The sequence below is a fragment of the Leopardus geoffroyi genome, chromosome B4 (genome assembly GCF_018350155.1).
Source record: "Leopardus geoffroyi isolate Oge1 chromosome B4, O.geoffroyi_Oge1_pat1.0, whole genome shotgun sequence".
NCBI classification, from domain to species: Eukaryota; Metazoa; Chordata; class Mammalia; order Carnivora; family Felidae; genus Leopardus; species Leopardus geoffroyi.
The window spans coordinates 96,683,687-96,701,630 of NC_059341.1; the positions used below are offsets into that span (position 1 = coordinate 96,683,687).

A 17,944-nucleotide genomic window follows, 5' to 3' on the forward strand; every position below is an offset into this window, starting at 1 on the left:
ATTTTTTTTCCTTATTGTCTGAATACTGAAGTTTATTCTGGTGGGTACTTAACATACGTCTTCATTTAAACCTCATAAATAATCTTAAAAAGGCATTATCCCCACTAAGCAAATGAGGAAACAGTCATAAACTGACCCAACTCTATACAACTTACTGATAATAAGTGGCAAAACAAGGATTCAAATCTAAAGCCTGTGTGCTTATTAAACAGCTAATCTGTAATGTTTCAGACCTTTAAAACATTCTCTATAAAATGTAATTAAATGCTATGATAAATGTTTACCTGTAAAACTGCAAGTGCACTCTGGCACCTTCCAGTAAATATGTGCAGCTGAACTCTAAACAAGAGAGCCTCTAAGAGCTGAAAGGACAGAATATCTGATGCTTCCCGCTTGGCTGCTCCCATCAGAAACTCCACCATTCTTTCACATACATAATCCTTTTCTTCAAAGGTGCTTTCTAGGTGCAGAAACTGCCCAAAGGGGTTTCATATAATTAATCCTACTTCATAAAAATAAACTGTAAAGCTACAGATTTTCCACAGTTCATTAAATGTCGTATTAAATCTTCAATTTCTGCAAAAAGGATAATTATAAATACGTGTAAACCCATCTTCCTGGGGCACCCGTCTGGCTCAGTCAGTACAGCAGGCAACGGGTGATCTCGGGGTTTTGAGTTCAAGCCCCATGTTAGGCACAGAGCTTACTTAAAAAAACAAAAACAAAAACAAAAACAAAACCATCTTCCAGTACCACATCCTAGATTTTCCATTCTACAAGTTGGAAAGTAGAACCAAATGAAAACTAAAATAATACAGATGTACTTAGAATTACCACTGAAGCAAATTCATCTTTCCTTGAATCAACAAAGTAATGGCAGCAAGACCATGACAAATTTACGAAATTTCAGATTGCTGGTCAAGTACTATTTACATTGCTCAGGTATGAGCACAAATTTTGTACATAAATATTGTACACAAATTCTGAGAACAGCATTCATATTAGATATATGTAGCAAAATAATTAAAAAGCCCTAAGAAATTAAAAGACCCCTTAAAGACCAAACAACTTTAAGGAAAAACTTCACACCCTATAAAATCTTATGGCGATCAATAGCATTAACTTTGGCACAAGGCTCCAGGTCAAAAATCAAGCATCTTTCACTGTCCAAACCTATTTGGTACCTGAGTTAGGAGAGAGAGTGGCAAGTTCATTCATTAAGGGATAGCATGTTATCCAAATCTCTTTGTTCTGAATTTCAGTTAGCAAATAAATGACAGATCTCACAGTAATAGATTTATCTAAAAGTTTAGCTAAAACTTATGGTTGCTGAGTTCAGCTGATAAAAGTTCACATATTAATAAATATTCATTCTACAAGTGGATTAATTATAATTTTAAGTTTAAGCATGGGTAGGAAACATCCCATTGTCTCAGAGAATAAAGGACTCATTTTTTCACCACATCTCTGTATGATGGTAAAGTTCAGTATTAGTATGAATTTACAGATTAAGATTGTTTCCTTAAGTAATGAGGATAGATAATAAAAAGACCAAAATGTTTTCTGACATTCATAAAAATGTTACATGAACACAGTAAATTAAAAAAATATTTTTTCAGGTGCTTTACAAAAAAATTCACGTTGCCCAAACCAAAACTGCCAATGAATAGGTAAGTGTAAAATGTTTTAAACCGTTTATGTTTTTTCCTTACCAATAAAGTTAACAAGAAAATTTACCCCTTCACTACATATTTTCTTCTTATTTTAAATTTAGTCCTGACCCATGAGTGGTTTTGAAGTTATAGGACACTGAAAAGTCATTATATCTACCTGCAGATAAAGCATATGACTTTACTAAGCTATGCATCAATATTTAAGATGATCCAAAGAATTATAATAACACCTACACATACACTATGCTATCTATTCTACTCACAGTCCAAAAACTTTGATAGTCAGGAGCATATTCAACAGCTGTTTCACACATTTCCTGCACTTCTTCCTTGGTTCCTCTTTTTGAGAACAATCTGAGGTAATGGCACCAAATTTCTGGATTGTCTTTGTTGTTTTCCAAAGCTCGAGCCAGAACATTTAAAGCAGAATCCAAGGACTCTGAACATAGCCTACATAAAAGAAAAAAAACCAGGAACATCTTTTTTAAAAAATACTTCAAGATACTCTTAAATCAGGCTGATCTAATGAGTCAACTTTAAAGTTTCATTTAAAAAAAAAATTTTTTTTTTAATGTCTATTTATTTTTGAGAGAGAGTGAGACAGCACGAGCAGGGGAGGGGCAGAGAGAAAGGAAGACACAGAATCCGAAGCAGGCTCCAAACTCCGCACTGTCAGCACAGAGCCCAATGCGGGGCTCAAACCCACAAACTATGAGATCATGACTTGACCTGAAGTCAGATGCTTAACCAACGGAGCCACCCAGATGCCCCTAAAGTTCCATTTTCTATTGGAACCTACCAAGAAGCTAGAAAGACCATGACAAAGGGAGGTAGATTAGGATTTTAAATCACATCAGTCAAAAAAAAAAGGTCCTGATTTCCCACAGACCTAACAATTCCTTTTTAAGTGGATGTTCAATGAGCATTTACCAAAAAAAAAAAAAAAAACCAAACAAACAAAAAAAAACCCACTGTTATAAAACCCTTAGATTATCAACTTCAAATGTACTTTATGTCTATATTTAGCAATACCTTTTATGAGTTACTCTGGTCTGGGAATGGGAAAAGTTAAACAATTCCCCCTCAAGGCCAGCTACTGCCAGCACAAAATATCAAAGCTTTCAATGTAACAGTTCTTTTCAATGGTCAAGGGCTTGCTATCTCTTGAAGAAGATAACTGTCTCATGATCCTATTCATAAAATAATGTACAGTTCTTTTGGCCTTCACTCAGTAAATGAGTCAGAAAAGAAAACACTGTAACTTACCCCAGTAACATGGAAATGACACACAAGGCAAGTTAAACAAGCACCATATTCAGGTATGTGTGATATATTAGCATCCCGCAGTGCTGCCTTACTAACAAAGCTTTTATAACAAGTTTTCTGACATTCAAAATAGCTTTCAAAAACTGAATTATAAATTTTCAAGTATAGTAATAAAAGACTATTCCTGATAATAAAAGATTACTCCTATTAATAATATCAAAAAGTTGGAGTTAGAAAATACAACAGGTTTATGAGAAAAATTACTATTTACCTTATTTGAATACATGTAACACCACCCACAGAAAAAAAGCCAATTCATCAGAATTTAGATGTTCCTAGACAAGCTTTAAATCTCTAAATTAAAAACTAACATAAAACTTAATTTGTTCCATTGTGATTTTACCATAATTTTAAGAGACTATCACTACGTGCCTAACTTAAAAAAAAACAAAACAAAACAAAACAATAATCCTTGCACCACTGAGAATATACTGTTTTAACTAATCCTGCTTTGAAATAAGAGCCTACTGGAGTTAAAAACTGTGGCTAATTTATTACCCACACACTGAGCCACACACACAACTCAAGATCTAACCTTAAACTTTTTCTAACAGCTTTTAAACAATACAGTGCTTCTGGTTTTGTCAAAAAACAAAGGCCTCATTGATTCCATGATGTAAACATGATTACCACAGATAAAATACACTTCAAACATAAAAAAATAAATGTGCAACAGTTGACACAAAGATCAGAAGTGGACCTACCCCTCATTCTGATTCAAATACTTGTATGCAAGCTTGAGCCAAAGCTGTACATGAGATGGATTTTCAAGCACACTTGCTTCTAAATTAGCAATGTCATCAGTCTCATTTGTAAAGTATCTGACATCATCTGGAGTGACAACTGTATCCAAAGCTGGAACATTTATTCGGTTCTCTGGCTGGAAGGCTGGAAAGAAAAGTATCATTAGCTTCACACTTTCTTTTATCCACAGACGAAGAGAAAACAATTGGCCTCAACTTTAAAATAATCTAAAAATCTAAATATTCGAAATATATGCAGTAGCTCATAGCTTTAAGATAGAATGGTCATATACTAGGACCCTTCTTAAAGTGAAAGGGATGTTATTAAAAACTATACCAGAATAACAGGTATAAACTAGGATTCTGCTGGACAAACCAGAAGTATGGTCTCCCTACTTGAAGGGTAAGTGGCATCACCTGATAATTCACATTTACTAAATTAGAAAAGAAAAAAAAAAGTTATAATTTATGAAGATAAAATTATCCCACTACATTTAGAGAAAAAGTATTAACGTAAATAAGCACATGAAAGCATATATCCATTAGATATCTGCTAATCCACAAATAGTAAACAAATTATGCAAACTTTATTTTTATTTATTTATTTTTTTAACTTTTATTTATTTTTGAGAGAAAGAAAGAGACAGAACATGAACATAGGAGGGGCAGAGAGAGGAGAAGGAGACACAGAATCTGAAGCAGGCTGCAGGCTCTGAGCAAGCTGTCAGCACAGAGCCTGATGCGGGGCTCGAACCCACAAACTGTGAGATCATGACCTGAGCCGAGGTCAGATGCTCAACTGACTGAGCCACCCAGGCGCCCCAAATTACAAACTTTAAAAAAAATTAGTAAATAAAGCAGAGTTAAGATAACGTAAGATATATTTGACAATACACTACTCATTCATATTTACCTTGTTTGTTCGTTTATTCGTTCTGGAAGCCTACTGCATGTCAACAAGCAGACTCAAAGACAAAAAAAATACTACCCTTACCCTCAAGGACACCCAGGCAGTAGTTCTCAAGTGGGAGCAGCACTGCTCGCCTCACTTGCTCAAGTATGTTGAAACCATCACATTTACTAAAGAGTGATCCCTGTATTTACTGGGCAGGGGTCATGAATACAAGGGGCAATCCTACACAATGAAGAACTACATGCATTAAAGGCCAAATGGTATCACTGTTTTAAAAAAATAGAAAAAAACAGAAAACTAAGCTCGTAGCTACACCAAAAAATTAGTAAAGCGTTAGACAAAGATGAACACCACAATTTAATGATTCAGGATCTTAAATTACTTCTTACCATACTTAATTGGTCCTGTAGACTGTTCCTCATCACTACTGAAGCTATTCTCTGAAATAGGTTTTCTCCAAAATTTTGGCTTCCATTTTCTTTTATCTTTGTAGGTTGTAAATGGAGGTGCTAAAGTAGACAGATTTCTTACAGTTTTTAAGGCTATCCACACAATACTCAAAAAAAGCTAAATTTATTCTGTTAGTCAGAAATGACACACACATACATATATTTTCTGCCCTATAGGAAGAAACATTTATTCTACTCTGTAAGCATGTTATATATATATATATAAATATACGTGTATTTTTTTAGAACATAGTGCCAAAAAATTTGCTATCATAAAGAAACTCTAAGGTCCTTTTGTGGGCATGTGTGTGTGAGACAGAGAGAGAGATACTCACTATGGCCTTTACTTTCATTGATATTGCTAACAAGGAGCACAGCCATCTGGTCCATGGACATTCGATCTTTATTTACTCCAAAAAGTTTTTCAACGTATTTTTCTGAAATTAGAAGAATGCTGTCTTCATAAAAAGCATAAAACCATGGATTACAGAGACAAGGCTAATTAAAGAGCATAAAGTGAAGAGTAATTTAAAAATTAAAAGAAAGTATATGTTATTAGTCAAAAACATATATGCCTCCCAGAGGGCAAGGACTCCACTACCTTAATTACTATGGCAAATCCTACCACATCATGCATCCAATTTGGACTTAAAAAAAAAAAAAGTATTTCCTGAAACAAACTAAACAAGTAAGTAAAAATTAAAGTGCCAAATTGAGAATGATCACACAGATTCAGTGACTTTACAATCACTCTGGGTTGTGATTAATACTAAATTTAATAAACACCAATTCCTTTATTTCCAGAAAACTTGTACTTTAAGGTTTAAAATTTGGCAGTAAATCTGGAGAAAATCTTAACAGTATTTACTCACAATGTGTGACAGTAATCTACACTTTCTATAGTATCAGAGTGTATAAAGTCCTTTTTATTTCTTTGTAAAATATGAAACCACATTCATCTTAATTTCTATCCCTTCTCTATTTTTTAGAATAATAAAAATAGGAGTCTTTTAAAATCATTAATAAAACTGCTAAACGAGTATGTTAATATATTCTTCTAAATATACTGAACTATTTATTTAGATGAGCTCTTTCCAAAGAACTTTCCACAACAATGGAAATGTCTTGTATCTACAGTATCCTATTGGTAAGCACTTACAGCTGAGATCAAAAGCAACTATGAAGCACTTGAAATGTGGCTAGTGCAACTAAGGAAGAAATTTTAATTAACTTATATTTGAATAGCAACATGTGGCTAGGGACTACTATATAAAAGCAAATCTGGATAAAATGCCACAGATGAATGTACTGAATTATTATAACTACTTAAAGATGCCAATAACTAAACATACAATTTTTAATTGCCTAAATTCAAGTTTTCACAACAAGAGGTCTTTAAGTACCTGCTGCAGTAGCAATTTCTTCATCAGTGCTTGTGTCTGAACAACCAATCAAAGACAGATTATATGACAGAATGTCCTGGAATAGCTGTTTTCGGCTAAGCGTATAGTCTTGTGTATGCTGCCTAAAATAAAATAACAACACAGAAAATAGAATTATGTACATATCAAAGCTAAATAACCAAGACCCTTTTAAATTATAAAATATTCACAAATAAAAACTACTCACCACTGACAATCATCATCATTACATGTTCCTGTTAAATCAAAACGGCAGAAACACTGATCGGGTTCAATCATATTACTGTATGATACTGAGCTTAAGGGAAGTTTTTCCTTGGTTCGATAGTATGGACTAAATCTAAGGAGGAGAAAGGTAGACAGGCACATTATACTCCACAAACAATCCCTATAAAATTAAGAAATTTTTCATTTTTCTCCATTAAAATTTCTATGCTTTGAGCTTACTATTTATCTAATAACTTAATACCAAAATGAACTCGAAAAAACCAGAGTATCAACTGACAGAGACAACTACTTTTATACCTAAAACACAAAAGATCTGAAATAGAAAACAACAACAAAAATCCTTGTATTTAAACCTAGTGTCTTATCATATAATAAAACAGTATATCATATGGGCATTTCTTGTACAATTGGCATTTCTTGTGCAGCCAACAAAATAACCAGGGTTATAACTAGTGTCTGTACTACCCGATAGGTGCTTTACGATTTTATAATTAAATCCTACCCATTTAGTCTCACAAAGTCCAGAAGGCTTTAAAAAAGACATCCACAAAGCTAATCACCTGAGAATGTCTAAATCAATTTTATAAACACTAGCCAATGCATTCCTTAGAGTAATGATAAAATTCTTTTTAAAATTAAAAAATTCTTGTGGCGCCTGGGAGACTTAGTTAAGCGTCAGGTTCTTGATTTCAGCTCAGGTCATGATCTCATGGTTCGTGAGATCGAGCCTTGCGTTGGGCTCTGTGCTGACACAGGTAACCTGCTTGGGATTCTCTTCTCCCTCTCTGCCCCTCTCCTGCTCACTCATTCATGCTCTCTCTCTCAAAATAAATATTAAAAACATTTTTTTAATTCTCATTCGATTCCAGTTATTTTTCCTAAAATTCCTAATAGACAGTAATCCAGAATTCTCCACAATTCCCCAATAGCCAGAAATAAGGATTTGGTAAGAATAAACCCACTATGAGCTAAACTTTACTTCCTAATATGGTTCACATCTGACAACAAGACAATTTTATTTTCCCTAAAAGGACAAGTTCATTTTTCAGTCACCAGAACGCAATTATTTTTTCATTATTGTTAAACATCCCAGGTAAACTATCCTTAAGATCAAGGAACAGTCCTGAAATTCAAGTTTATTGAATCTTTCTTTTATACCTGTACGACTTAAAAACTAGAAGAGGACTATGATAGGGTCTAAAAGGACATGGCTTCACTTCTGTTGTTTTACTCTGTGCTGTCACAAAATCCACATCCACAGAAATCTCCTACAAAAGAAAACAATAATTACATAAAGTAAATAAGCCTAGGGTGAATCCCAGATTTTATACGGAATATGAAATGTTCAGTTACCTGACCATGCAAGGCCTTTTCTGCAATGCCTGTGGTGGTTTTTAAAATCAGTTGTTTTAAGCTGTCAGCTTTTGAATATAATTTTTGCAATTCACCAATTTTTAACCCTAGAAAAAGTTCTGGTTTTTCTACCGTATTCTTAGCAGGTTTGTTTATGCATTCTTTGTTAGGTGTATCAGTGTGCTTAAGGTTAGGTTTAGTAAAAGAATTAGACTCTAAGAACGATCTTCTTCGTTCTCTGTTTGAACCAGACAAAATCTCATCATCAACATCATTTTCCTCAGTGTCCAGACTTAATTTATCTTGAGTCAGATCATGAAGTGATGGTTGGGGTAAAGAAAATTCAGGTTCCTCCTCCACAACTGGAGTAATATTTTGTTGTTCCTTTGCTTTAAGGGCCCGGGCTTCTTTTAGTTTCTGAATTTTCAGGGCATACTCATATTCTAGTTTTTGTAATCGTCTTTTTTCCATAGCAATTAGTTCTGCTGAATGCTTTCTTGGACTTGATATTGGAGAATTGTCCAGTCTCATCATTTTGTTTGGCTGGGGGGAAACATAGTATACATATTTTACATCACTATGATTTCATAAACAATTTTTGGTTGGTGTTATCCCTACAATACAATGCCAACAATATAAAACTAAATCACTGATGAGAATAAAACAGTTTTATAGAAGTCCCCAACAGTTATGCCAGTTAATCAATAATCTATGAAAAATAAAACAAAAAGATGAAATAAAACAACTAAAAAATTAAGTTTCCAAAAATATGGATGTCATTTAAAAACAAAGCTTTAATCTTTCAGAATATGCAGGAAAAAACGTGTTATTTTATATATCTCTTACCCTTAAACGTATCATAAAACTTTCTCCCTTCCAAAAATAAAATATTCCTACAAACTTACTCCAAGGCGATCTTGTTCCAGTTTACGTTTTCCTATTTCTTTACTAGCCACTGCCTTTGCCCGAGCAAGCTCCTCTCCGTACTTTAGAGTCAAAGCTTTCTTAATTGTAACACGTTGTTGAACTTTGTGAATCTGAAAATATAGGATAATTCTGAAAATGTAAATGTAAATCTTAAGAGAGGACATACCTTCTCCTTAAATACAGCAGTTTTAGAATATTCAACTGAAAATAAAAATATTCCAAAATTATGTCTCAATGGAAGATAATATATCGGTTACACATTTTGATGGCTTTGGTTTATGGTTTTGTTTTATAAAAAAAACTTAGCCCATAAAAATGAGTAGGAATGTGAGACTACAATATCTTCATTTAAAAAAAGAACATTACTTGTTCCTGAAGCTTCTTCAAAAACATTCTGTTGACACTGAGAATTTTCTCTGTTGCCTGAAGCTGTTCTGTAAGTTTTGTAATCTTTGTTTCAGCATTTCGAACAGATTCTTTCTTCTTAGCTTCTTGTTGTACTAGATTCTTTAAAACAGACTCATCTTTCATCAAGAGAATCCTAATTGGGAAATAAAATTTTTTTCTCAACTAGTGGATGAATACCATCAGAATAAAAAATTTCCAAAGCAGTAGCTCATTTTAAAAAATATCAATACAGATGAAAATTTTAAAGGATTAATGTTTTCATATTCACACACGTATTCAAATAAACACGATTACATTTAATGAAAGCAACTACAGGTCAATATCCCTAAGTTTGAGTAAGGTGAATTACAGCTGAAAAACTATTACTAGTAAATGTGACTGAATCTGAGCCTATAGGATTCCTGAAAAATGAGAACTTAAGACAGAAAATTGCTATGTTTGGCTTCATTTATAATGCTCTTAATATATACAAATAAACATCTAATAAATATAATCAAGCACACTTACAAATCTCTAACCTATTTTATTTAAAACGAGGCAAGCAAGGGGACAGGAAGTCTAAATTTTTAAACAATATACAGATGTAAAGATTGGAACTGTGAATAAAAACAAAACAAATAAATTAATAAACAAACAAATAAATACAGATTTTAATTTTCTCAACTACTGAATATTATGGTAGACCATAAAATTAAAAAAACGAAAGACCTTGCCCAGGAGATATATTTCAACAGTCACAACAACTGTCATCTAAAATGAATCACAGAGTCAGAGACTATGTGATAGAATGGGAAGTAGAAATAAAAGAATTTTTTAAAACCTTTTCACTTTCTGGGGCACCTAGGTAGCTCAGTTGGCTAAGCATCCAACTCTTGATTTCAGCTCGGTGATGATCTCATGGCTCATGGGATCAAGCCCCACATCGGACTCCATGCTGACAGTGTGAAGCCTACTAGAGATTCTCTCTCCCTCTCTGTCCCTCCCCTGCTCTCTCTCTAATAAACTTTAAATAAATAAATATTAAAACCTTTTCACTTTTTATCGAAGTTAACAAATAGAATCTAAATGAAATTTATTTTAATCTTTTTTAAAACATACACAATACCATTTCTCATTGATAATTTTGGAGATTTACAGTCACCACAGCATTTCATTTATGAAGAATACTTTTCGTATCTCTAATATCAGGGTGTGTCTTAACATTATTATATATCATAGTTTGGCTAGCAGCAGGTTTTCTTTCTTAGTGCACAAAATAATGGCATATTTTAATTGTAATTAAAATATGGTAGTTAGCACAAAGACAAACATTCAAAATACTTAATCTCCAATGTCTTATTCAAAAATAAAGAACAGGGGTAGCTAGCTGGGTGGCTCAGTCAGTTAACCGTCAACTCTTGGTTTCAGCTTAGGTCGTGAGCTCATGGTCCTGACATTGAGCCCCGCATCTGGTTCTGCACTGACAGCCTGACAGCATGGAGCCTGCTTGGGATTCTCTCTCCCTGCCCTTTCCCCATGTGTGCTCTCATGTGTGCGCACACTCTCTCTCTCTCACGAAATAAACTTTAAAATAAATAATAAAAGAAATAAGGAACAGAACATACTTTTGTTTACTTATAAAAATTTACATAGTCCCTATCGCCTTAATACCTCTCCTTGAGGGATTTGTGGGTGGTGCCTTGTCAAAACACTCCAAATGACATTCTTTTTTATGATTTAAAAAAATAAAGAGTACCAAGGTGGTTGTAAATTCTACCTTTTCCCCTTCACTAATTAACTATGAGTGGATTAACTTCTGAAACTTGTTTTAAAAACCATTATTTATACACCATTAATGATTTTTAACATTAAGAATTAATCCATCCCTGTAATCATTTTTTACTATTAATCTTTGAAGTTTAAGAATCGGTTAGTCAGTCAGTTATTAAAAACAGAACAGGGAAAGTCTAACCATCTTTGCACAGAACCTCCCCTTACATGTGTAAACCTACAGGAGGACTAGCAGAAAAAACTCACAAGTGTTGATGTTAACTAAAGCCATTTTGCTCTTCATCAACTAATGATTTCAAGGTATATGGAGCAAAAAAGATATATAGCCATAAAATATTTCTATCAAATACACGCTAATGGTCCTCATCAAAGACTATTACAAAAATCTGCAACTATATATGGGGACAGATGTTAACTAAACTTAATGTGGTGATCATTTCATGATATACACCTGAAACTAATATAATATTATATGTCAATTATACCTCAATAAAATAACTTCCCCAAATATGCTAATGAATTAAAATGAATTCTATGACTCATGTCCATCTTATGAAGTTACGCATTTTCAAAATTTTGCAACACTACTCGAACATAGTAATTTCACAAAACACGTAAGTTTAGGATTGTAACTTAATATTCACACACATTTATAGTAACACCATATTTGACTATGTGTCTTACTGAACAGACTTGGTAATGATTATTTCCAACTGAGCCCACCTTCAACAATATGGTTCTAATGAAGTTATTTCAAAAAGATGTCAAAGTTTTAAGGAAAATTCCAAAACAAGGAGTTTCACAAATGTTTTTAGCAATGAATAAGCCATGTATATATCTAAAGGGAAAAAAATCTCCTCTGAAATCTTGATATTTTTATTTAAACATTAATACTGTTACTTTATGTAAATGTATTATTCAACAAAATGATAGCTTTCTATGGTTTTGCCAAGTATAAAAGAATCTGTAATTATACAACATATTATTGACATTAACTGTAAAAAAATATCATTCAAATATAGGAACATTTAAATATATGCCAGTACTTAATCAGATAAAGAGGCTCACCTATGTTTTTTAAGTTTCGCTTCTGCATCTGTAACCTGCTTAGTAACCATTGCTATTCTGCCAATCCCATCAATTTCTACATCAGAGTTTGCTGGGGATGATGAACTTGTCTTCAGATGATCTGATTTAATTAAACGCTGCTTCTCTCGACTAAAATAATCAATAGAAGTAGACGAATTACACCAAAAAATAAACTAAAATTACTTATCTTTGATAAAGATGTGTTCTATTTCATAAAATAAAGTAAAAATATTAATCATATTGACTAATAATAACCAAGCTGGCATTCAAAGTTGACAATATACAATAGCCTAGGTAGAGAAATGTCAAACCACAATGTTATACACCTGAGACTAATGTAACATCCTCCCATCAATTACTAAAACTACAACAGGAATCTACTACTGATTCTACTATTTTTTCAACTTTACTAAGGTATAATTGACAAATAAAATTATATATTTAAAGTATAGAAAAGTGTAGTTCTCCTTTATAGCAGCTTTAATCCTTTTCTAAGCTGTTTTTATCTCAGTGCACCACTGTATTCAAGCCTATAAATGATCGATCATCTGGGTCCCCCTCCTGTGAATTATAAAAATATTAACTCTGCAGCTTGGATAAAAATCAGCATCACTCATTGCCTAACACCAATACGGTATATAAAGACTAAGTTAAGTATTAAAAGAGCACGTATCTTTAAAGCTAATTACATAAAATGCTACTTACTTGGCAATCTCTTCCTTTAACAATCTATATTCAATCTTCTTTTCTTCAGGCAAAGCTTCAGGTGTTCGCAAGGGATCATTTTCTTTTTCAGATTTTGGAGGTACTTTCGGTTTTGAAGCTTGCTAGAAAACAGTTGAAGTCAACCAGATCAACAGCTTTCAATAATCCCATGCTAAGCTTTAGCTAAGTTTTATATTTATATTGCAACCCAGTGCACATTTATTTAGCTATTTAGAAATAACAGTATCTTCATCATTACTTTATATTTCTTTTCTTAAAACAACACAGCCTGTTAACCACAACTTAACTGTACAATCCACTAAGACCTACAGTTTTAAAATAATCGAACTAAATCATATGTAACCAACATATGCACAGTAAGAATAGGGATAAAAGTTGTACTGGGGCACCTGGGTGGTACAGTCAGTTAGTTAAGTGTCTGACTTCAGCTCAGGTCATGATCTCGTGGTTCGGAAGTTTAAGCCCCACATCGTGCTCTGGGCTGACAGCTCAGAGCCAGAAGCCTGCTTTGGATTCTATGTCTCTCTCTCTTTCTGCTCCTTCCCCACTCATGCTCTGTCTCTCTCTGTCTCTCTTTCAAATAAATAAACACTAAAAAAAAAATTTTTTTAAGTTGTACTGAGATCATAAAAAAACTATTTTCTGGTAATATGATCCAATTCCAAAGCAATACATTTCCTTGGTACAGAGGACAATTATCTACTCAATTTAACTATTCTGAAAAAGGTACTAGCCAGGGGCACCTGGGTGGCTCAGTCGGTTAAGCGTCCGACTTCAGCTCAGGTCACGATCTCGCGGTCTGTGAGTTCGAGCCCCGCGTCGGGCTCTGGGCTGATGGCTCAGAGCCTGGAGCCTGCTTCCCATTCTGTGTCTCCCTCTCTCTCTGACCCTCCCCCGTTCATGCTCTGTCTCTCTCTGTCTCAAAAATAAATAAAAATGCTAAAAAAAAAAATTTTTTTTTTTAAAAGAAAAAGGTACTAGCCAATTTGAATAAAAATAAAGTGGACTTTAATAGTTAAGTCTAATTAAATTTATACATGCTTCATTACATAAAGTCCTAAATAACACAGTACTTAAAATATCCCCACAATTCAATATATTAAAAACTTACACCTCTAAGGTCTAATTTTCAGGGACAAAAACTTTAACAATGATCAATAAATCATCTTTTCATCTTTCATTATTGCACTTACTTCAGCAGTTCGCCTTGCTTCCTTAATCATGGACTCCAATCCACCAAAAACACTATTTGTTGCCTTGGAAGCCTCTCCATCAGATTCACTGTCATCTGAATCATTCAGTGTTACAACCACTGATTTATGCTTTGGAAGCTGCAAAGACAATATATCTGTTACTCTTGATGACAGAAGTTATCTATTCTTTTCTGGGCCCTACCACAATTAGATATGTAACCTTGGACAAGTCACTTCACCTCTTTTAATTTCAATTCCTAAAAATAATGAATCCAAGTAGATAGTTTATAGTTTTTTATGGTTATGTTGCCTAACTTTGTTCCACTTCACCAATACTGGTTATTTGCCCACAAAATAAAATATTCTATATTGTCAGTCTTTCTAGACACTTACTGTGACCACTTTTCTCATTAAGTTTTATATTCTCCAACTTTCTATAAAGAACCATAATGCCACCTAAATTAATTCTTTTACAACCAAACAAAAAAATAATTAATGACAAGTTATACAATTTACAAATTACACAATTAATGACAAACTTTTTTGACACATATAAATAAACTGGGAGGCAGGGAATAAGACAGTAAAATTTCATAAAAATTTCTCACAAGCTATGTAGCAGTAGGATTAAATATTCTGCTTGTTTTTACCGAAATCACAGTTCGTGGAAGACGAGGTCCTCTATGAAACTTTGGATTCTGAATCCTAGGCTGAGATACTGTATTAATACTGACTATTGATAGATTGCTTCTTGGCACAGGCTGTGAATTGTTCAGTACTGGAGGTGAAGGTGGGTCACTATTACTAGATGTTTCCTAAATAAGGAAAAGAGAAACATGAAACATTTTTAAATAAAAAGACACTTCTGGGGGCGCCTGGGTGGCACAGTCGGTTAAGCGTCCGACTTCAGCCAGGTCACGATCTCGCAGTCCGGGAGTTCGAGCCCCGCGTCAGGCTCTGGGCTGATGGCTCAGAGCCTGGAGCCTGTTTCTGATTCTGTGTCTCCCTCTCTCTCTGCCCCTCCCTCATTCATGCTCTGTCTCTCTCTGTCCCCCCAAAAAAATAAGTAAACGTTGAAAAAAAAAATTAAAAAAAAAAAAAAAAAAGACACTTCTGTCATTTTTTAGACTAGTGCTACTTTACTGAAAAGCCCAATGAATCCCAAACAGAAAAGCAGAACTACCTAAAACTAAGCTCAAGAGCACCACCTAGAGGTTCAGGCACCTAAATTACCTCTGGCTTAAAAGCTCTTTTATTTGCAAGAGATTTAAGTAGCTCTTCTCGAAGCAGCATTTCTTCCTCCTCTTCCTCATCTGCAAAAGGTGGTTTTGGAGGCTGTTCTGGATCTTCAGGTGGAAGAGGTGGTAAAGGTGGTAGAGGAGGTAGAGGTTCAAGAGAAACACATAAGCCTTCCACATAAGGCTGGCTCAAAGGTGGCATAGACTAGTTATTTTTAGAAGAGAAGAAATAATAATTACAATGCAAATACTACCAATTCAAAATGTTTATCTATGGAGCTACATTAAATTTAAAAAGGTAAACCTTAGATTATTACTTCAATTGTAAACAGAACTAAGCATCCTGTAAATCTTAAAACTAACCCAAATTCAATATTCAACCATGAAAAAAGTATAATTTTTACAATAAAAAAATCAACGATATTTGAAACATTTAATTTATGAACTTCAGAGCAATTATACAAACTCTTCCATTATCTTTCTTATTTTCATTTAGCATTCTAAAAGACAGAAATCAAATTTTACAGGGTCTTTCCCCTTTAGATGACTACCTGAAAACAAGTGGAATTACTGAAAACAAAGGTGATATTTAAGTAAAAAACAAAATTAGGCACCTAAGAGATTCTGAGACTAGTCCAGAGTATCTCAAGAACTGTCAAGAACAATCTCTTAATTCCTTGTGAAATGGCTTCTTAGAAATTATAAAGAAAACTAATTGTATACAAATCCTTGAGTTTGGAAAGTTTTGTTTCAAAGACCTTCTAGTATTTCCCTTGGCACTTAGCTCATCCATTCTCCATTTCCCAAAAGAAAACATTTCAAGGGGGAAAAAAAACCTTTTCCTTCACTCTGTGCTCTAATATTCCCCTCACCTTAAGCTAGGACACCAGATGTCCACCTAGCAACTGTGAAATGGTAATGTTCCCGCTAACTCACTGAGAACTTCAGAACTTTTACTTAATGATTCCCTCACTTCCTCTTTTCCCCTTTTTTTTTTAAAATGGGGGACTGGCAGTTCTTTTAAAAGGAAGATGGGGAAAAAGAAATTAACTACTACATAAAATGATCTTTTTTTTGCTGAAATTTCAAATAAAAAATAACCATAATTCACCAAAAGAAAAAGGAAAGAATTTATTTCTAGAAGTATCCTTCATGCATCTAAATCCCAACTGCCAAAAAAGATAATACAAAACAGGAGATAATCTCATTGTTCTTTGGAATAAAGTTTTGGAGTAGCTACTAGTTGAGAAGGAAAAAGGAAACATGGTAAGTATTGAACAAAAGTACACATGAGATTAAAAAATAGCTATGAAAAAAATCTACCATATGGACAACCCCGCCAATACATAAATAACTATTTATTCTATAGGTTTCATAGCTATTCATTTTGGTAAACAATTCTAATTGAAGTTCTCTTCAAACATTAACTGCTTTTAATTACCTGCCAGTTTTTCAGAACAAATTAGAAAAGACACAAAACAACAAAATAATTCTCTTAGAAATCACATCAGTTCTCACTTACAGAAACCTGAGGTGGTGGAGGCAAAGAAATAGATGGTGCTGGAGAAAAATACCCCAGTGAACATTCAGAGAAGAATGGTGGTTGCACCGGTGAAGGGGCTGTAAAAAATTTTTTCATTAAGAATTTACAGACAAATATTCTTCAACAGGAATAAATTAAGATTATGATATGTTTGAAGAAATAAAAATACATCAGAGTGCAAATTAATCTCTAACAAATTCTTTAACCTCCATGAATCCTTTCCACCTATTTAAAATTATCCTTTATCATAACATCAGCCTTCCAACTTAAGCTGACAATTAGTGCCTTAAAACTCTCTAGTTTGAAAAAAACAAAAAAATCCAAAAACCTCTCTAGTTTGTTCCACTTTTCACCTAATGATGGTAACAAGGAAGGAATAGAGCAGGAAAGGCTCTTTTTTTTTACATACTATTTTTTTTTTTTACAAACATATTTTTTAAAGGAATAGTAAAACAAAAAATTCCCTTGAATCTGTTAAAGTGCCCTAACCAATAAAACAAAACAAAACCAGTGATGTAATTTCATTCTTCATGTGGAGCAAAGAAATGAACTATTAAGCTGTATAGAAAGCAAATAGCGGGGCGCCCGGGTGGCTCAGTCGGTTGAGCTTCCGACTTCGGCTCAGGTCATGATCTTACGGTCTGTGAGTTCCAGCCTCGTGTCGGGCTCTGTGCTGACAGCTCAGAGCCTGGAGCCTGTTTCAGATTCTGTGTCTCCCTCTCTCTCTGACCCTCCCCCATTCATGCTCTCTCTCTGTCTCAAAAATAAATAAACATAAAAAAAAAAAAAGAAAGAAAGCAAATAGGACTAGAAATGAAAAGAACTACTTATATTTAATCAATTAAATTGTAGACTAAGTCACATTTTAATAATTCTGAAATAAAATCAATGTATCTCTGTTAAATTGTTAGCATTTTTTCTTCCATGGTAGCAGATAAAAATAA

At 33.7% G+C, this 17,944-nt stretch overlaps 1 protein-coding gene across 2 annotated transcripts in view; it reads right to left on the reverse strand.

Annotated features, from left to right (window-relative positions):
• ZFC3H1 (zinc finger C3H1-type containing) overlaps window positions 1-17,944 on the reverse strand; it is a 53,990-nt gene that overhangs the window by 13,236 nt on the left and 22,810 nt on the right. The window contains exons 7-23 of one of the 2 annotated variants that reach the window (XM_045466242.1): window positions 16,980-17,077; window positions 15,453-15,662; window positions 14,870-15,034; window positions 14,220-14,357; window positions 13,006-13,127; window positions 12,280-12,429; window positions 9,400-9,574; window positions 9,012-9,143; window positions 8,107-8,649; window positions 7,912-8,021; window positions 6,734-6,865; window positions 6,508-6,629; window positions 5,440-5,541; window positions 5,045-5,164; window positions 3,704-3,887; window positions 1,937-2,123; window positions 285-473 (exon numbers count right to left, since the gene is read on the reverse strand). In XM_045466242.1, coding sequence (XP_045322198.1) covers window positions 285-473; window positions 1,937-2,123; window positions 3,704-3,887; window positions 5,045-5,164; window positions 5,440-5,541; window positions 6,508-6,629; window positions 6,734-6,865; window positions 7,912-8,021; window positions 8,107-8,649; window positions 9,012-9,143; window positions 9,400-9,574; window positions 12,280-12,429; window positions 13,006-13,127; window positions 14,220-14,357; window positions 14,870-15,034; window positions 15,453-15,662; window positions 16,980-17,077 — 2,879 coding nt within the window. The remainder of the gene's footprint in view (window positions 1-284; window positions 474-1,936; window positions 2,124-3,703; window positions 3,888-5,044; window positions 5,165-5,439; window positions 5,542-6,507; window positions 6,630-6,733; window positions 6,866-7,911; window positions 8,022-8,106; window positions 8,650-9,011; window positions 9,144-9,399; window positions 9,575-12,279; window positions 12,430-13,005; window positions 13,128-14,219; window positions 14,358-14,869; window positions 15,035-15,452; window positions 15,663-16,979; window positions 17,078-17,944) is intronic. The other variant, XM_045466243.1, reaches the window with a different exon arrangement.